Raw genomic sequence first — 21,771 nt, 5'->3', positions numbered from 1 at the left:
CCTCTTCCATTACAGATGAGGCTCTCATTAGGGTCTCCTCTATATCCCGCAGCTCCACTCTTACTCCCCTCCCCCCATTCACAAGGATAGAGTCCCCCTTGTCCTCACCTTCCACCCCATCAGCCGTCGCATACAGCATATAACCCTCCAACATTTTCACCACCTCCAACGGGATCCCACTACTGGCCACATCTTCCCATCTCCACCCCTTTCTGCCTTTCGCAGAGACCGTTCCCTCCGTAACTCCCTGGTCAACTCGTTCCTTCCCACCCAAACCACCCCCTCCCCAGGTACTTTCCTCTGCAATCGCAAGAGATGCAACACCTGTCCCTTTACCTCCCCCCTCGACTCCATCCAAGGAACCCGACAGTCTTTTCAGGTGAGGCAGAAGTTCACCTGCACCTCCTCCAACCTCATCTACTGTATCCGCTGTTCCATGTGTCAACTCCTGTATATCGGCGAGACCAAGCGCAGGCTCGGCGATCGTTTCGCTGAACACCTCCGCTCAGTCCGCCCAAACCTACCTGATCTCCCGGTTACTCAGCACTTTAACTCCCCCCTCCCATTCCCAATCTGACCTTTCTGTCCTGGGCCTCCCCTTTGTCAGAGTGAGGCCCAACGCAAATTGGAGCAACAGCACCCCATATTTTGCTTGGGTAGTTTACACCCCAGCAATATGAACATTGACTTCTTTAACTTCAAATAGCCCTTGCTTTCCCTCTCTCTCTCCATCCCCTCCCCCTTCCCAGTTCTCCCACTAGTCTTACTGTCTCCGACTACATTCTATCTTTGTCCCGCCCACTCCCCTGACATCAGTCTGAAAGGTCTCAACCTGAAACGTCACCCATTCCATCTCTCCAGAGTTGCTGCCTGTCCCGCAATGCTGGCATTTATTTCAAGAGGGCTCGAACACACAGTCCCTATAAGGCGCTGGTCAGGCTGCATTTGGAGTAATGTGAGGAATTCTGGGCACCACATCCAAGGAAGGATGTGCTAGGCCTGGAGAGGGTCCAGAGGAGGTTTACAAGAGTGATCCCAGGAATGAGTGGGTTAACACATGATGAGCACCGAATGGCACTGGGCCTATTACTTGCCGAAGTTTAGAAACGTAGAAAATAGGGTGCAGGGGTAGGCCATTTGGCCCTTCAAGCCAGCACTGCCATTCAATATGATGATGGCTGATCATGCAGAATCATTACCCCGTTCCTGCTTTCTCCCCATATCCTTTGATTCCGTTAGCCCCAAGAACTATATCTAACTCTCTCTTGAAGAATGAGGGGGGGACCTCATTGAAAAGTACTGAATAATGAAAGGCTTGGATAGAGTGGATGTGGAGAGGATGTTTCCACTAGTGGGAGTGTCTAGGACTAGAGATCATAGCCTCAAAATTAAAGGACGTTCCTTTAGGAAGGAGATGAGGAGGAATTTCTTTAGTCAGAGGGTGGTGAATCTGTGGAATTCTTTGCCACAGAAAACTGTGGAGGCCAGGACAATGAATATTTTTAAGGAAGAGATTCTTGATTCGTACGGGTGTCAGGGGTCATGGGGAGAAGGTAGGAGAATGGGGTTAGGAGGGAGAGATAGATCAGCCATGATTGAATGGAGTAGACTTGATGGGCCGAATGGTCTAATTCTGCTCCTATAACTTATGACCTTATGACATCCTGCCTCATCTCTGCAAGAACATACTCCGTAATCAATGCTTTGCATCTGCCCGTCATGCCTGATGACTCCATACCCTGGAATGTGCAGTTATTCTTCAACTCGAGAGGATCAAGGATGGAGTTGGAGAGGTGATGGGGAATAAAGCCACTTCCTGCTGGACTGATCACAACTAGTGTGGAATGAATGGAGACGCTGTCTGTGAATTTCTAGTTACATTAGTTGCTGATATTACGCTCCGAGCCCAGCCTCAGATAACAGATTACAGCCAGAGTCAGGTTTTTATCCATGCCTTCTCAACTGTATACTTGCAAAAGTAAAACAGAACATTGGTGATCACTACACAGAAACGATGCTGAAATGAGCTTTAAGATAAAATACCTTCACAAATTTAAATCCCACGTTGCATCTAATCTGGACTTGATCTTTGAATGAATAAGCTTCCAGGACAGGTTCAACTTTGCCATTGAGGGGTGGCTGGATCACAGGACAATGAGTGCCTACATAAACACAAAGATATGTTGACATGTATCCTGTATGTTTCCTCATCTCTTCCCCAGCACAAAGACTATCTCAGGGTCCAGTCCCAAGTCGCAATCATTTCTATGAGGTGCTGTTCCTCCAATTTGCAGTGGGCCTCACTATGACACTGGAGGAGGCCCATGACAGTCATTTCTATCATCGATCCCCTCTGGGGAATCTTGCTTGCTCTCTCCAGCAGCTCTCTCTCCTGTCCGCAGTAGCCACACACCCTAACATTGTGAACTAATTAATCTGCAGCGTGACTGTGATGGGCTCTGGACTGGAACTATCAAGGTCTGGCCTTCCTCACAGCCTCAGCAGCATGAGCAGTTCCAGGAAAGTCACCAACCCTTTGCTGCAGTCTTAACTTGGGCATTGTCCAGGCTGCAGCCACACTTAGGGGAACCACATTCAATCATTCTGTTACTCAATCAGTAATTCAGAGGCTAGGTGATCTGGGAAACTGATTTTAAACATCACCCAGGCAGACAGGGAACTCAACTCAGTTCAGTAAACAAATGCAAATTAAAACAAATACCGTTAGCATTGGCCAGCATTGTCATTTAGACACAAGGTTGTGTCCTCGACGAAGCAAATCTGTTTCTCTTAAACATCATTATATATTTAATAACTTTTTATCTATTCATTTTATTGGACTGAATTTACTGCCCATCCATAACTGCCATTAAAGGTTGGTTGTTTTCCATAACCGCTGCAGTGCTCATGGTGAAGGTGTTCCCACTGCTGCTGCAGAGATTCTGGGGACTAGGACGAAGCAACAATGAAGGCAAGACCACACATCTCCAGAGAGGTGCAGTGTTTGGGAAGGGGGGCTGCAGGTGGGATGTCCCCCTGCACCTGCTGCTTTTGTTCGTCAGGGAGATAGATACATTTCTTGAGTTGGCAAGAGCCAATGGAGTAGCCTGGAAGAGATCAGCAGTGAATTTTGTAGATGTTTAACTCAGCCGTAGCACTTTGGTGGTGGAGGGAATTAATGTTTAACGTAACGGATGGCTGCTCATCAAGTGAGGTGCTTTTTCCTGAATGCGAGAATTTCCTGAGTTGTTGGAGCTCAACTCCTCTAGAAGAACATAGGTCTCCCCTCACAATCTTGCTTGTGTCTCGTTGATGGTGGAGAGATTCGTCACAGGATCCCCAACATGTAACATTCAGTGTTCATATTTCATATCTTCTCACAATATTGAGGCTGTTTGGTCCATCTAGTCCATAGCAGCTCTGGACTCATTTATTTATTTATTCTCTCTCATATGCCTATTAACACCTCCCCAATTTACCTCCCTCCCACTTAAACGTGGAGTAAATTATAGCAGTCAATTTACCGATCAAACAGCACAAATTTAGTATATGGGAAGAAATCAGAATGCCCAGAGGAAATACAGGCAGAACGTGCAAACTCCACACAAACAGCACTGGAGATCAGGATGCCAAGCACTTTGAACCTTACAATGAAAAGGAGGTAGTTGATAAAACTGCTGGAGACATTGTCCTGAACAACTCCTGATATCCTGAGACTGGGAGTACAATCACAAGTGAGGTACCACTTCAACCATGGCCATGATCTTCACTCGAGCCCAGATTTCAGTGCAGTGGGTTCTGCTGTAAGGCAACAGTTGTATTACCAAAGAACATCCTTTTGCAGAAAATCATGATGACAGTTGTGTCAATGGGGGGGGGGGGGGGGGGGGGGAGGGAGGGGAGAATTAGAGTCTAGAGAGTGAAGGTCACACTATCAGTTATTTTTCCTGCAGTATTTTCGAAAATAGAGGTCTTCTCAATAGCAATATTTTTGTTATTGGAAACAAAATGCTAAAGACTGTAAAAGATTAAAAGTGCTAACTGTTTTTAAGAGGCAATGGTGGCTGATTACTGTGGGGAGGTTTCATGGAAACAGGTTTTATTTCCCCTGTGCTGTTGCTTATTTTCTGCTTGTCAATTTCCAAAGTAACTTAAGTAGTTCTGCAAGTTCCTGGTTAAAATCACTTTATAACTAAGTCGGAATGCAAATAATATTCCCTCATTCATTACTCACATATACTCAATGTGTTTTTGAAACGCACATTATTGTAGAAGTACATGTTTTACTCGGGACCACAGGGCCATAATTGGTCAATAGCTGCCTTGGCATTAACAGCAGTCACTGTCACATCACCTTTATGTTCCCCAGTTGGACCAAGGCTACAATGGTCAACAGAGACAATAGACAATAGGTGCAGGAGGAGGCAATTTGGCCCTTCGAGCCAGTACCGCCATTCACTGTGATCATGGCTGATCATCCACAATCAGTACCCTGTTCCTGCCTTCTCCACATATCATTAAGAGCTCTGTCTAACTCTCTTGAAAGCATCCAGAGAATTGGCCCCCACTGCCTTCTGAGGCAGAGAATTCCACAAATTCACAACTCTCTGGGTGAAAAAGTTCTTCCGTTCAAAATGGCCCACCCCTTACTATTAAACTGTGGCCCCTGGTTCTGGACACCCCCAACATCTGGAACATGTCAAGAATGTTTATCATATGTACTGACAAAGGAACAATGAAATGGTGACCAGCTGCAGCATTGCAGGCCAGTGAACAGGACTCACAAGTACACAGTACTCATTTTCAGATAACAATAAACAAAAATATGTATACATTAAAAACCACAATAAATTAAAAAGGACTGGAGCTGATTGCTCCTCGTGAAACCCAAATCAGAGCAAGTTACTGGTGAATGAGTGCCACTAACTAGCATTGATAACAGCTTCCATCACTTAGATGATGATTTACAGTGAACTGATTGACATCATTAGCGGCATTAGATTTGTGTTGATTTTTGAGAACAGGGCGTGCCTTGACAATTCTTCATGCTGTGAAGTAGATGCAAGTGTTGTAACTGGCAACTGGAAAAACACAATGGAAGTTAATTTGAACCTGTCCTTTCTAATTTCTTGACTTTTTCCTATTGCAACCAGCATAGATACCAACCCTTCCCCATCTCCTTCCCAGATCTCCCTCTATCTTCCTGTCTCCACCTATATCCTTCCTTTGTCCCACCCCCGACATCAGTCTGAAGAAGGGTCTCGACCCGAAACGTCACCCATTCCTTCTCTCCCGAGATGCTGCCTGACCTGCTGAGTTACTCCAGCATTTTGTGAATAGATACCAACCTTACTTGCCTGGAGGTGCAAGTTAGTCTTGGAGTGCAGCTCTGAATGCTCTTGCTGGGATATCTGGTCTCACTACCCTTGCTGCATCCAGTGTTCTCAACTGTTTCTTGATATCAAGTGGGCTGGAGACAAGTTCCGTGCCCATGGCGTCAAACCTGTCTTCACCACCTCTTCAGCACTTCTGGCCTTGGTTCCAGCACCCACAAACTATTGATGGAGATGGGGGGACATCTCTTGGAACCTCCTCCGATGGCTGTTCACCTGCCCACCAACACGCATGACCAGATGTGATTGAACCCAGAGCTTTAATCTGATCTGTTGATCCTGAGATTACCGGGCTGTGTCAAGGGCACAGTATAGCGAGCTCGTGGTCCTTGGCTGCCATTACATCATCTTTATGTCTGCATGTGCTGCTCCGAGTAAGCTCTTTCTCCTCTGAACCAGAGGCTTGTCACCTGACTTGACCTGATGGGAAAGAGTAGAGTACAGCAGGCCGAGAGGTTACAGATGGTGGGGGCACATTCCTGTTGTTGATGACAGCCCTGCCTTGAGCCTGAAATGTTGCCTAACCCATTTAGCACAGTTGTAGTGGCACACGATGGAGTGTGCCTTCGGGAAGGCAGGAGAGGGCCTCCACTAATTATGCTGTCACGGACACATCCATCCACTTCAGGTATGGTCAAATATATCCATCTCTCATGGTGTAGGCAGTGATCTCTCACTCACCCTGTAACCATGCTCCAATTTCTCTGAGTTTGCACGTTGTGACAATTAGGATGAGATCTTCCTTCCCATTTTTGACCTGCTCCAATGAGACTGAATCAATTTGAGAGCTCCATGAGTTATTCCCTCATGCCTGTACACTGTGTGGTAGGAAAGGCCCTGCCCATGGATTGTGAGAGGAGTGGTTGCTTTCACATGTGCCTGAGCTACATGTTGCAGCTACATGCTGGAGGTCATGGCAGTGGCGCGTGCTCGTCTTCAAGCAGAGTACGTCACCATGGCTCCAAACCGTTAGCTGGCTGCCTCCTCTTAAACAGCACCACATGGATAGATGGATGAAGCAACTTCTCCAGGTCTCTATAGTTACGGCCATGTCCGACTACATCAGGTTGTTGTTCGATTCATCGACATAATGCGTAAATGTTGCTTCCCTCTCCCAAAGTGGACAGAGCCCGAGCCTGCACTTGATCTGCTTTCTGCACCTCTGCTCTCACCCCTTCTCCTGGGCAGATCAAGAATAGTTCCCTGGTTCCCTCACCTTCCACTCCACAAGCCTCATTTTCACATACACCTTTCATCATTTCTGCCAGCTGCTGGAGCCACAATCAAACACTGATTCAGCATTTTAAAAGGATGGCCCTCTTCAAAACTCCTTGGCCCACTCTGTCTTTTCCATCACCACTCCCCACCTTACAGCACTTTCCTGTCAATCACATGTCTTTTCAACTCTTCCCTTCATCTAATGATCCCAGTTTTTCCAGATGAAGCAGCAATTCATTTTTGATTTCTTCCATCCTGGCATACAGCATTCGCCATTGACAATGTTGGTGAAACCAAGCACAGATTGGGTGATTGATTCGTATGGATGCAGGGAATAGAGGGATATTGATCATGTGCAGGCAGATGACAGAAGTTTAGCTTGGCAAAGACATTATGGGCCAAACGACCTGGTCCTGTGCTATACTGTTATCTTATCATATAATATCTATACAGCCGGAAACAGGCCTATTCGGCCCTCCAAGTCCGTGCCGCCCAGCGATCCCCGTACATTAACACTATCCTACACCCACTAGGGCCAATTTTTACATTTACCCAGCCAATTAACCTACATACCTGTACGTCTTTGGAGTGTGGGAGGAAACCGAAGATCTCGGAGAAAACCCACGCAGGTCACGGGGAGAACGTACAAACTCCTTACAGTGCAGCACCCGTAGTCAGGATCGAACCTGAGTTCTATGCTCTATGCAGAACACTCACCATCAGGACACAAGACCCTGAGTTCTCTGATGCCTGTCATTTTAATTCTCCATCCCACTCTCACACTGGTCATTCTCTAGGACATCCTGCACTGCTACAATGAGGATCAAGGGAAACTTGAGGAAAGCACCTCATCTTCTATCTAGGACACTGCAGGCTTCGAGACTCAGTATTAAATTCTCCAACTGCAGGTAACTGGCTCTTTATTTGAGTCCATATCAGAACTGGCCCTTTCGACACATCGTCTCCCTGTGACGTTTGGCTGCTTTTCTCTTTCTCTCTGCAAGTCTGGTCCCACATGTCCCACAGATCAGCTTTTAACAATATCGAACCCAAACCAAAAGCAATACCTGATTTGAACAGCTATCCTATTACCCTTTTTCCACCCATCGCTGCCTCACCGTCTCCAATATAAAACTAATTACATTTCTGTTTCAGAGATTCCCACAGACCATGTAAGTGAGACCCTGGCACAGGCACACTCACTGCATTACATCTTAGAATAACGTCCCAGATTCCTCCATCATGCTGCACCCAGTGAACAAACCTACAACAGATGGCCACACGAAGCTAGAGCTGAGAATGAATGCCCATTGCTACTCACGGTTGATCACATTGCTGGAAAGACTAAATAACTGAGTGGCAATCAAAAATATGGTATCAGAAAAGTTGGTGAGACAAAACACAAGATCTAAATGCCAGAGTTATGGAAGAGGTGGCAATGGAGATAATGTGTGCGTTGTTTTTCATGTTTCAGTTATATTGATTCAGGAATGATTCCTGTGGTTTGGAAGGCAACAAATGTGCCCTCGCCATTTAAGGCAACAGGGAACGAGAAAACACCAATTAGCCAAAGTTCAGTAGTAGGGAACTGGTGAAGGAAAACACGCCTTCTTCATCACCGTCTATCTGAGTCCCCACTTTCAGGGAACCATCCGCTATTAACAACCCATAACACAAACCGAAAGCATGACTGATTTAAATGGTAATCAGGGCTGCTTGTAGCGCTCGACACTGCTCTACAACAATCCCGCAGCCGCTCCATTTACTGTGCAAGCTCCATCCTGGTTGAACACCTAAATACAACACTTCATTCTCGTCCAACTGTAATTCTATCTGCACATTCCCAATTGTGCTAGATCTGTCCTGTTGGGCATCCACAGAAGCACCTTGGCCAGCATGGATGTGTTGGACTGAAGGACCCGTTTCCATGCTGCATAACCCTGATGATTCTCTGACTAGGATTTTGTTTTTAATTTTACATAATGTTTCTGACGCCAACTTCATCCAAGGTAATCTTGTTAAAATCTCATTACCACAGCTGAGAAATAAACTGTACAAAATAGATAGACTCTGTAATTGAAACCATGAAGCTAATGCACTTTTGCAAAAACTCACCTGAATCCCCATTGTCCTTCAGGAAGGAGGTCATATGGTCTGGCCAATCTATAATTCCAGATGCAAGGAGTGTGTCCCTAAAAGGACTTGGCATCCACTCATATCAAAAGGAGGAATGATGCTTAGATAAGTGCTGGAATTGCTAGCACTTCCATGTCTCATGAAAGAATTATAACATTTGCGGAATTTTTCACAAAAAGATGTTTTTTCTTGGGCACGGGAGCTGAACGGCGTTTTACTGATGTGAGCTTCTTCTGCCAGTCTATCAGAGCATTGTCGCCTTGTGACCCACCTTTGTCCTGCATCCCTTAGCGTTGCCAAATTCCTTGGCTTTACATTCATAAGAAATAGCACCAAATAAAATGCTTCCTGAAGTCGGTAATCCATCTGAAGTCCAGTATTCAATGATCAAATGTAGATTTAGCTTGGAGAGGATCTCTTGAGCCCAGTAACGTAACAATTAGAGTAAAAATAAAATTGTTGGGGGAACTCAGTGGGTGGTGTGAATGAACAGATGATGTTTCAAATCAGGACCGTTCATCAGTCTGAAATAAGGTCCTGATCCAAAATGCCGTCTGTCCATTTCCCTCCACAGATGCTGCCCAACCTGCTGAGTTCCTCCAACAGTTGTTTTTTGCTCAAGATTCCAGTATCTAGTCTCTTGAATCTCCATGTAATAATTAGACATGCGATCTTGTTGATGCAAGATCAAGAAATCGGATAATATTGTCTTGCTTTGGTAACTCAGAATCTTACTTTCGATGTGCAGTTGGAAAGCTTTTTCGGAGGCAGCAATCATAATTCAGTTAGATTACCATAATTACTGAAAAAGATAAATACAGGCCAGACATAAATGTTCTAAATTGGGGTAAATTTGACAAGGCTGAGACATGAATTAGTAAAAGTGGACTTGTGCTTATGTGCCAGGGCCATAATTAAGGAGCCCACTAACTATACCAGAATTAGTACAGTCGTGTGGTTGGTACACAGTAAATACGTTCCAAACTGCTTCAAGGTGTTTAAGGACCGGCTCGGAAGCAGTAAAGTTGAAAATGAATTTCAATCCAGGGAAGTTTGCGTACTGCAAATGTGGAAGGAAATCAAAGAATGGACAGTAAATGATGGTATTGAGAAACGTGGGCCCTTGGAACGCACGTTAGCAGATCCCTGCGATTCTGGGACAGGCAGACAAACGCAGTTGAGAAATTACTTGAGATGCTTGCTGTCTTCAACCAAAACATATGGTAGACGAGGGTGGAGGTCACACTAGATCTGTGCAAAACACTGTCAGTTAACAGCTAGAGTACTGACTTAGGAACCTAATTACTATTATCACATTACTAGCCTTACCCTCATGTGTTGGGTGATTTGCTTCTACTCCGGTTCCAATGCGGTTGATAAGACTTGTACAACATTCACTCAGTATTTGATAAGTCCTCCTCTATTTTTGTTCTCGGGGGTCTACGTTTTTTATTATCTGCATTATCGATGTTCTTGATAACACTGTCATGGCCATTGGCTTGTTGCTGGATCTCCTGCACGTTGCAAAGGTCGTGGCAGAGGGTACAGAGGGAATTGCAGTGGATGTCTCCAACGTTTCTGCTTTTGTAATGATAAAAAACCTGAGAGATAGGGTGAACGCAAGATGAATAACAACAGATTTCAAGGAGATTGACAGGTTGCTGGAATGGGTGGACATGTGGCAGATTAAATTTAATGCTGAGAAATAAGAGGTGAAGAAATTTGGTAAGAAGAATGCCAAGAGGTAATATAAAGCAATTCTCCAAGAGCATTAAAATCACAGATGCGTGTTCATTGAAAATGGCTGAGCATGTTGAGAAAGAGTGCAGAAGATGTTTACCAGGATGCAGCCTGGATTTGAGGGATTAGCTTGAAGATTCGGTGGACAAACTTAGATACTTCTGTATAGAAAGGAACTGCAGATGCTGGTTTAAATCGAAGGGAGACACAAAATGCTGGAGTAAGTCAGCTGGACAGGCAGCCTCTCTCTCTCGAGAGAAGGAATGGGTGACAGCTCGGGTCGAGACCCCTCCCCAGATGACTCAAGGCCATCCTTCTCTCCAGGGATGCTGCCTGTCCCGCTGAGTTGCTCCAGCATTTTGTGTCTACCTTACATACTTCTGTCTGGAACTTGAGGGCGAGGGATACCTGACAGAAATATGTAAAATCATGAAAGCATAGATATGGTAGACAATCAGAACTTCTTCGCCAGGGTAGAAATGACAAAGACTAGAGCATTGTTTTGAGGTGAGCGGGGCAAAGTTTAAAGGCGATGTACAGAGCACGATGGGTGCCTGGAATGCTCTGCCAGAGGTGACGGTGGCAGCAGATACAATAGTGGCATTTAAGGGGCTTTGACATAGGCACATGGATATGCAGGGATATGGATCATGTGCAAACTGAGGAGATTAGTTTAACCTGGCATCATTTTTGGCACAGACATTGGACTGAAAGACCTGGTCCCATTGTGGATTGTTCGATATTCTATAGAATGTAAAGTGGCTCAAAACATCCCTGAGATCCCGGGCTTTGTATATAGTACAAGCAAGTCACGATGAACTTTTATAAAAATGTTTTTGCCACAATAGTGGTAACGTGTCTAGTTCTACGCACCACGCTTTAGTGGCTGTAAAGGCTAAAGAGAGGGAGTAACAGAGATTTACAGAGTCTAGGAATGAGGGACTTCGGTGAGACTAGAGACATTTAGATTTCAGGTCATGAACGGATCAGACTCAAGAGTTTGTGAGAAGCCGTTCCCAATGTTGGGGTGGGGGGAAAGCAAAGGTGGCGACTGGCGAAAGAACCCAAGTTACGGGAGCTTTAAAACATGGCCAATGGGTGGAAGACACAGACAGAAGTACAGGAGCCAGATTCAATCAAAGGATGAAACTTTTAGATTTCAGATACAGCGTGGATGCAGGCCCTTTGGCCCACTGAGTCCGCATCGACCAACAAACTACCACTATCCTACACACTAGGAACAATTTACAATTTTACCAAAACTTACAAACCTGTACGTCTTTGGAGTGTGCGAGGAAACCGGAGCACCTGGAGAAAACCCACGCAGTCACAGGGAGAACGTACAAACTCTGTACTGACAGTACCCATAGAGATAGGATCGAATCCAGGTCTCTAGTGCTGTGAGGCAGCAGCTCTACCACTACGCCACTGTGCTGCCCAACGTTTTTAAAAGAGAAAGGATTTGCAGTGCTCCTTGTTTGCTGTGACCATTTTATGATACGGTAACAGAAGAATTATTGTCACAGAGTGGTCAAGATACAGCATTGAAACTGGCCCTTCAGACAACCGTATCTGTGCTGATTATCAACCACTAATCCGACCACTGAATTACGCACACACGGGCAATTTACAGAGGCCAATTTACCTATCAACGTGCACTTCTTTGGGATGTGGGAGGAAACCGGAGCATCTGAGGGGGTTACAGGGAGAATGCACAAACTGCACCCAGACAGCAGAGGTCAGGACATTGCCGTTGTGAGCCAATGATTCTACCAGCTGCATGCTGTGCCACCCAAAGAGACCAGTGATAAATGTAATTGAGGTGTATTAAATTATGTGGGCTAGATGGAGTGAACAAGGAGGAACTTGGCATGGAAGTCAATAACTAAGTTTAAAATTAAATGATGAGCTACTGTAACCCAGGGATGCAGACAACAGAGCAGAGCAGAGCCCTACATGGTTCCATCATCCAGCATTGATTCAATGGACACGTCCCTCCCCTGACCCAGGGATGTCAATAGAAAGAACAATAGACACATCTGTGACCAAATTTACCTCATCAAAAAAAGAAATTTAATCAGAATTATCAATGATTCCATAACAGTGATATCTCAAACTGTCAATACATAATTATTTTCAGCTTCATCATTGGCATCACGAGTTTCAAGCATCAATATCAATAACATTATCTACAGCAGAATTAGTATCAATTTATCATGATGAAAATCATCTTCAACATAAATACCAAAAGCAGATAATACTAATGAAAGGTCACTGAATGAGGCCGAGTCCAGCGTGACCTGCAGCCAGAATAAGCAAACAGTTGATTCCCCACAGACAGAAGTAAATGTTAACAATGGTGATTCAGCATGAGGTTTAGTTACTAGTGGTGTGATTACTGCCTTTGCATGACACTTCCCTTACCTAGTACGCAAATAGATAAAAGAGAATCACTGATGGATCCAGCAAGAGAAAATGAAGCAATGTAGATAAGAGAAGTTGGTACAGGAACGGAACATCTGAGCAAGTAATCAGCATCAATAGCACCCAGAACATCAAATCCATCTACAAAAAGGGGTGCTACGGAGCACAATGGGCCGTTCTGCCTCACAGCTCCAGTGACCAGGGTTCAATCCTGTTTCTCAGTGGTGCCTAAGTGGAGCTGGACACTCTCCCTGTAACAAAGTGGCCAAGTTGTTTCAAATAGTTAAAATACTGACATCCATCCAACAGTGTGAACATATCCCAGGTATATCTGACAAAACACCGGCCATTCCATTCTGGTTAATGTTGATCTGATCTGTTTACTCTAAATCATCAGAAAAGTAATGGAAGATGTTATCAACAGTGCTGTTAAATGGTGCCAAATAATAATCTCTTCACCAATGCAGCGTTAGTGTGTTGTCTAAGACCACTTAGATCCAGCCCTGATCAAGTCATTCTTCGAACATGGACTGCAGATAATTCTACAGGTGAGGTGAGAAGGCTGGCCTTCATTTCAAGGTGGTACTTGACAAGGTCACGGTGGCACAGCGGTAGAGTTGCTGCCTTACAGCGAAATCAGCACCGGACACCAGGGTTCGATCCTGTCCACGGGCGCTGTCTGTGCGGAGTTTGTACGTTCTCCCCGTGACCTGCGTGGGTTTTCTCCGAGATCTTCGGTTTCCTCCCACACTCCAAAGATGTACAGGTTTGTAGGTTAATTGGCTTGGTAAATGTAAAAATTGTTCCTAGTGGGTGTAGGATAGTGTTAATGTGCAGGGATTGCTGGTCGGCGCGGACCCGGTGGGCCGAAGGGCCTGTTCCCACGCTGTACCTCTAAACTAAACTAAACTAAAATGGTCACTCTCCAAGGAACCCAGATAAAACAGAGCTCAAAGGGAATCGAGACTTATCTCTGGCTAAGGTCCCCAAGTGCCTGAAGTCGGCTACCATAGTGACGGTGCCGAAAAAAGCAAAGATCACCAACCATCCGGTTGCCCTAACTCCGATAGTCATGAAGTACTTTGAAAGGCTGGTCCTCTCACACATCAAATCCAGCATCGCTGCCTCACTGGACCCACATCAATTTGCATACAGGGCAAACAGATCCACAGAGGACGCCATCTCTCTGGCTCTTCACACTGTCCTGACTCACCTGGAGAGACAGGGCACGTACGTGAGGATGCTATTCATTGAATATAGCTCTGCCTTCAACACGGTCATCCCCACCAAGCTCATCACCAAACCCCACCAGCTGGGCCTCAGCTCGTCATTATGCGACTGGATCCTGGACTTCCTGCTGGAGCGACCGCAGGCAGTGAGAATGGGCCCGCACCTGTCCTCCACTATCACCCTGAGTACCGGCACACCACAGGGCTGTGTTCTGAGCCCCATGCTCTACTCCCTCTTCACACACGATTGTGTTCCTGCATTCGACACCAACACCATTGTCAAGTTTGCATACGACACAACAGTGATCGGGCTGATCACCAACGATGATGAAACAAAATACAGCGCGGAGGTGCAGAACCTGGCAGACTGGTGCTCTGATAACAACCTGTCCCTAAATACCACCAAGACCAAGGAGCTGGTCATCAACTTCCGTAAGGCACACACTACGGGGAATATGCCCTGATCTCTATCAACAGGGACAGTGTGGAGAGAGTGTCCAGCTTCAGGTTTCTGGGCACTCACATTTCGGAGGACCTAACATGGTCCAATAACACTGCTGTGCTGGTCAAGAAGGCACAGCAACGACTGTACTACCTAAGAACACTGAAGAAGTCTGGTCTACCCCAACAGCTGCTGACGACCTTCTACCGTTGCAACATAGAGAGCATCCTAACACATGGCATCCCTGTGTGGTACCTCAGCTGCACGGAGGCAGAGAGGAAAGCTCTTCAGCGGGTAGTCCATAGGGCTCAGAGGACCATCGGAACACAGCTACCAGCCTTGGAGGGCATCTCGAACACACGATGCCTCAGAAAAGCCACCAGCATCCACAAAGACTCTTCACACCCCTGCAACAGTCTGTTCGAACTTCTACCATCGGGCAGACGTTATAAGGCCTTCTACGCCCGCACCTCCAGACTCAGGAACAGCTTCATCCCCAGGGCCATAGCTGCTATGAACCGTCCTGCTGAGCCGGATGGTCACATCGCACAGTGATCCGGCACAGATCTACTTGCAATTTATTCTGTTTTAAAACTGTTCCAATTTCATTGGATTGTTTAAATTAACACTGACTAGCTAATTAAATTATTGCATCGTATGGGAGGCGCATTCCCAATCTTGTTGTACCCCTGTTGTATTGTATTGTATTGTAAAAGACTCCAGTAACTGGAGTTACGTTGCACAAAGTGATTTTTGGAGGTCAATCATCCCAGTGACAAGCCAAGACTACCAAGCTGGTGTCCTCAGTTTAGTTATCTTCAGCTGCATCAATGCCCTTCCACCCAAAGGACAGACATGGGAAGATTTGCTGATGAATTCACAATGTTTAATTCCATTGGCAACTCCTCAGTAAATTAAAGATTCCCTGTCTGATGCAAGTTCAACAGGCCAACTAATGCATAAATATGGTTAGTAAACAGAATTACTTGCCCAAGCTACTTGGACATTACCTTCTTAATCGACAACCTCCATCACCAAGGAAGACAAGGACAGCAGTGCCAGGACCATTGCCCATGCATGCACTCCATCAGATACATTTGCTATTTCTTATCCTTGTTGGGTCACCTATCCAGCAACATTGAAAAGGGTGAATTCACAACAGGAAACAGTGGTTCCAGATGTTGGCTCGCTATCACCATGACAACAGCAGGTAGGGATGGGACTTAATCCTGGCATTTCAATAATGGCCACATCTCAAAAGAAGAATAGACAATAGACAATAGGTGCAGGAGTAGGCCATTCAGCCCTTTGAACCAGCACCGCCATTCAATGTGATCATGGCTGATCATTCTCAATCAGTACCCCGTTTCTGCCTTCTCCCCATACCCCCTGACTCTGCTATCCTTAAGAGCTCTATCTAGCTCTCTCTTGAATGCATTCAGAGAATTGGCCTCCACTGCCTTCTGAGGCAGTGAATTCCACAGATTTACAACTCTCTGACTGAAAAGGTTTTTCCTCATCTCCGTTCTAAATGGTCTACCCCTTATTCTTAAACTGTGGCCCCTGGTTCTGGACTCCCCCAACATTGGGAACATGTTTCCTGCCTCTAACGTGTCCAACCCCTTAATAATCTTATATGTTTCGATAAGATCCCCTCCCATCCTACTAAATTCCAGTGTATACAAGCCTAGCCGCTCCAGTCTTTCAACATACGACAGTCCCGCATTCCTGGAATTAACCTAGTAAACCTATGCTGCACGCCCTCAATAGCAAGAGTATCCTTCCTCAAATTTGGAGACCAAAACTGCACACAGTACTCCAGGTGCGGTCTCACTAGGGCCCTGTACAACTGCAGAAGGACCTCTTTGCTCCTATACTCAACTCCTCTTGTTATGAAGGCCAGCATTCCATTGGCTTTCTTCACTGCCTGCTGTACCTGCATGCTTCCTTTCAGTGACTGATGCAGTAGGGCATCCAAATCTCGTTGTACGTCCCCTTTTCCTAACTTGACACCATTCAGATAATAATTAAACAAATTAAAAAAATGAAACAAAACTATCCACAATGCCGTAGGCATCACTAACAACATCATCATTATCTTCCCAAACTGTACCATGCATCAACAGAGTCATACACAGCGCAGAAACAGGCCCTTCGGCCCACCCTGTCTACACCGACCAAGTTGGAATTATAGATTAGTCCCATTTGCCACAGTGCCCATAGCCTCTAAACACTTCCGATCCATACATCTGCCCAAATGTCTTTTGAATCATCATCACTGCAGTTATTTTTACATGAATGAATGAATGATAGGAACAACAAAAAAGATAGACACAAAAATTGAATAGCTCAGGGGGTCAGACAGGTTTTCTAGAAAAAAGGAATAGGTGATGTTTCGGGTTGAGACCCTTCTTCAGTCTGAGAGTCAGTTCCCGCTGAGTTACTCCAACTTGTTGTGTCTATCTTTGGTTTAATCCAGCATCTGCAGTTCCTTCCTAACTAAAAAAACACATTGGGACTGATGTAGGATTAGTGTAAATAGGTAGTTGATGGTCAGCATGAATCTGTGGGCTGAAGGGCTTGTATCCGCACTGAATCTGTCTGTGAATTTAAATTATTTTACATTATGAACAGCATGATCACTTTTGTTATTATTAAACTCATCATTGGACATTTCCTATTTCATCATTGGGCATCAATAAAAGAAGTTTCAGGTCAGTGAACTTTCATCAGAACTTTTCTGAGTATTTCCAGCATTTTCCTGAGTCATAGTCATCATGGAACTGAAATAGGCCCTTTGGCCCACCATGCCCCATGTTCCTGTGCTTTACTGTTCTATGCCCTTGTGATAATCGTGCCTATTATATTGACCCCATTTCCCACAATTTGGCCCTTGGCCTTCCAAGCCTTGGTAATTAAAGTGCTTGTTTGGAAACTTCGGAAATCTGAGAGAGTTTCCATCTCAGGCAGTTGTGGTTAAGATTCCAACCTCCCTCCAAGTGAAAAACATCTTCCTCAGATCCTTGTGAAGTTGCTACACCTCAGCCTAGACGTACCTCCTGATTTTAGAAACCTCTGCTGTGAGGAAATGTTCCTTACTATCTACCCTATTGTCCTTCATACAGAAATAGACAACGGAAACATGTCCTTCGACTCAACACATTCATGCCGACCAAGTTGTTTAATCTAAACTAGTTCCATTTGCTAAAATTTGGCCCTTGTCTTTTAAATGGTGCTTTTGTACTTGCCTCAACTACTTCCTCTGGCAGCTTGTTCTATGCACCCACCAACCTAGCTCTGTGCGAAACAAAAACAGAATATAATTTTGTATAACTCAATCATGTCCATCGGCAGTTTTGAGGAAAACAAACCCAGCTGAAAGTCTCTCCGTACAACTGAAAGGCCCTACCCCTGATCAATCACATCCCTTCCATTGTTGTGACCAGAAATGCAAATCGTACTCCAGCTGGGACCTGACATAATCGCTTGCTCTTATCTTTTTTTCCCCCCATGCAACAAGCAAGTGCTCTATATACCTTCTTAACTACCCGTCCTACCAGAGTTGCCATCTTCAGGGATCCCTGAACTCTCTGAGCGGTAGAGTTGCTGCCTTACAGTGCCAGAAACCCAGGTTCCATCCTGACTATGGTTGCTTGTCTGTACGGAGTTTGTACGTTCTCCCTGTGACTGTGTGGGTTTTCTCCAGCTGCTCCGGTTTGTCCTACACTCTAAAAATGTACAGGTTTGTAGGTTAGTTGGCTTGGGAAAATTATAAATTGTCCCTAGTGTGTATAGGATAGTTTTAGTGTACTAGGATTGTAAATTGTCCCTTTTGTGTGAAGGATTGCGTTAGTGTATGGGGTTTGCTGGTCGGCACAGACTCGGTGGGCCGATGGACCTGTTTCCGTGCTGTATTTCTAAACTGAACTAAATATGAGAAGATCTCTCTGTTCCTCAAATACACCCCAAATCTTAAGATTCATTATGTATATCCTAACCAAAGAGCATCATCTCAGTTATCATGATTAAATTCTATCTGCCATTGACTGCCCACCTTACTAACTTATTAATATTGATCCAACTCCTGTGAATACCCTCCATTTTGATTTCTTTCAACTACAGTATTTTGCTGTGGTCCATCAATAATTTGAACTACATGTAGAATATTCCATGAACAAAAACGCCAAGACACTAAAACCATTAGACAACGACCAACAAAAGAGTTAACTCAAGAGATGGATGATCTGCGAAAAATGTGAGGTGGGGAGAGGAGGAATTGCAAATGACATCTCTGGGCAAATAGGATCAAAGCAGGAGATGGTCAATCACTCAAACAGAGCAATTAAGTGCAACACAAGATAACCAGGACATGAGAAGGAATCAAGAGCTCAAGACACTGAAACAAGGACCACAGTTTAGGTTGGTGTGACTGCCAATCACTGAACCTTGCCAGAGGGTCGGTGAAATGAAGGAACTCACCACTAACAACCCTTCCAATAAATGTGCCACAACTCCCAGGTCACCTATTGCATGCAGCCTGGAGGAGCACCTGGGGGGAGTGCAAGCAGTGCCACTGGATTGCCGGAGTCCACTGGATTGCCGGGGTCCACTGGATCGCCGGGGTCCACTGGATCGCCGGGGTCCACTGGATCGCCGGAGTCCACTGGATCGCCAGAGTCCACTTCTCTGCAACATTTGGGTTTGTTGTGACAGAATCTTTTCCAAACTCCAGCTGTTTGCAGTCAGGCCTCAAATCTAAATCTTAGGAATGCGTTAAATCTCTGGTCCGTGAGCAGCAGAATTGTGCTTTGTACCCGAGGCCATGCAGACATTAAATGGGTCAGAGCCCTTACCACCCTCACAAAGAGCTGCACCTCCACCAATAAGAAGCCCCACAAAGACGAAGCATTCAGCATTCAGCATCCATCTGCCTCAAGGTGTCGTCAGAACCGGGCCACAGTAGTCCAGAAACAGCTCAGTGCAACATGATGTCGAAAACACATAAATACGCACACGTCCACACAGATACGGCCCTGAATAAGCTGGGGCCTGTGACATGGGTCGAAACTGCACAGATTAGGAAACATTCAAACTGGTTCTTTGCCTAGTTTAAGTTGTTACATACACCATCAACAAAGGGATTGGACTCTTTCCTAACTGCAAAGGCTAACCACACTTGGGGGAATTGGAATGCACTTGACTAGGATGGGAAAGAATGTAAATTATGCTGATCCTTTGTTCCAACCAACTAGAAAAATGGTAAGCTTTACAGCATGGAAGCTGTGCTAATGCCAGCAATGCCAGCCAAAGGAAGAACTACATGGGTTACTCCCACTTCCCAGCTCTCGGTCCACGGCCATCAGCTTACAGCTCTTCCAGTGGTTATCCACATTACATCTACAGAATGACAGTTGTAAGATGCCTGGAGCCAGAGATACTAACGGATGATCACACAACACGAGAGGAGAGGGAGAATGTTTCAAACAAACTGAAACTAGCTGCCAGCAGCAAACCCACCAACTGATGTGAAGGCAAATTTCCAGCCGCGGTTATCTCCCGAATCGTCAGTGTGAAAGAGGACCTGGACACTGCTGCTGTTGGTCGTGATCTTTCCAGGACTCTTATCACCACAGAAAGGGCCAAACTCCTTCATTCCAGCTTTAATCTGCAGCAGAGAACAAAACACAAACTGGAAATCCCAGCACAGCTATTGACTCATTGAAAACAAAACAAGTCAGAAAATATGGCAAAATTATATGCATTGCACAACTTCCTCATTGAGCTTTTATTTTCATCATACAGTATCCAGTCTAATTTCACCCCCGAGGTTAACAAAAGTTATATGTAAAGTATGTCATTAAATCCATGTTAATCCTAAGGTCATTACTCTCCCCAACATTATCAGTCTGCCTGTAACCTGTTGGGTCACCGCATTGCTCACAACGTTAGTAAATGCAGGGAAGCATTGTGTACAGTAGGAACTTGGGTCTGATTCTGGGAAGATTCTTTGTGTAGTAGGTTGGCAGGTGTGGACAATCCTGGGCCTCAATAATGGCTGGAGCAGCTTCCTTTTGAAGAGACGAATTCCAACAGTGGCCCTTCGTCTCTTCAAGTTCCTCCCATACATCCCATTGCGTCCCAAGATGCATCCCATCAGGCTCTGGAGACTTGTCCATGTTAATTTGTGCCATTATCTCCAACAATTCCTCCTTCCTGACACACATTTCCCAGAATAACCAGTACCCCTTTCCTAACAGGCCATCCTCCACGTCTGTCTCCCTGATCAATAACCAATTTGAAATATTTATTTAGGATCTTGCTTACATCCCCTGGCCCAACATGTAGATTTCTCTTTTGGTCCCCGAGGGGTCTCACTCTTTCCCCAGCTACGCTCTTTGCTTCCCAAGACTATATCATGTCTTCTTTCTGTCCTACTACTTCTGCCTTCTCTTCTGCATTTGTTGTAACCCTCAAAGAACTTTGTCAAATCCAATCTATTCTGAGTTATTATTTTAAAAGCCTCCCGCCCACTCCCTCCCTAACATCAGAGGTTGTTTTTCTTTTCCCGACTAGCTCCTTATCCTCATCTACTTTTGTTTGGTCATGTCTTTTACATTGAAATCAGCCCTCCCACCAATTAACACCTTAACTGCAGGACCAATCTCATCTTTTTCTATGACCACATTGAAACATACTGGATAATGGCTGCTTTTTGCTAAGGATTTCTTCCCCAACACTTCCAATCCCAGGATAAGTCTGAGTGGAATGCTTCCCTCCAGATGCTGCTTTCAAACCTCATGAATTAAGTTTACAAAATTCAACCTAATCCAAGCCCCTGATATTAAACCAATCCCAGTAAATATTGGGGACGTTAAATCTGCCCATTATGAACAACCTATTTTTGTTACACTATACCTGCTACTCTAATTCCTGCCGAAGATTGGGAAATTGATAGAGGATCATTTCTTGTTATCTTATGCATTTTACAATTCCCTTTTGTATTCCAATTAAAACAACTGGAGTGAGACAGTCTCTCTGTATCATTAGAATTCTCCAGTCCAGTGACGTTGTTGTACATTTCCCAGTATCATCCTTGTACATTTCCCAGTATCCTCTCTTAAGTTGTGCACTTTTCCACTGGTGTGGTAATCACAACTATCCACAGCCACTTCATGAGACTGTTCCTACA

At 45.1% G+C, this 21,771-nt stretch overlaps 1 protein-coding gene across 7 annotated transcripts in view; it reads right to left on the bottom strand.

The window, feature by feature from the left end:
• The window catches only part of masp1 (MBL associated serine protease 1), a 55,393-nt gene that overhangs the window by 16,122 nt on the left and 17,500 nt on the right, over window positions 1-21,771 (bottom strand). For 5 of the 7 annotated variants that reach the window (XR_013547989.1, XM_078410162.1, XM_078410164.1 and 2 more), the window contains exons 6-7: window positions 20,100-20,247; window positions 2,044-2,162 (exon numbers count right to left, since the gene is read on the bottom strand). Coding sequence is in view for 6 of the 7 variants with exons in the window: in XM_078410162.1 (XP_078266288.1) it covers window positions 2,044-2,162; window positions 20,100-20,247 (267 nt within the window). In the remaining variant the exon portion in view is untranslated. Of the gene's footprint in view, window positions 1-2,043; window positions 2,163-12,548; window positions 13,718-20,099; window positions 20,248-21,771 lie in introns of those variants that run through there. The other 2 variants (XM_078410167.1, XM_078410165.1) reach the window with 2 other exon arrangements.

Source organism: Rhinoraja longicauda, chromosome 13, assembly GCF_053455715.1.
Source record: "Rhinoraja longicauda isolate Sanriku21f chromosome 13, sRhiLon1.1, whole genome shotgun sequence".
Lineage (NCBI taxonomy): Eukaryota > Metazoa > Chordata > Chondrichthyes > Rajiformes > Arhynchobatidae > Rhinoraja > Rhinoraja longicauda.
The sequence above is the reverse complement of the archived record's forward strand: the minus strand, read 5'-3'. Positions and strand labels throughout refer to the sequence as shown.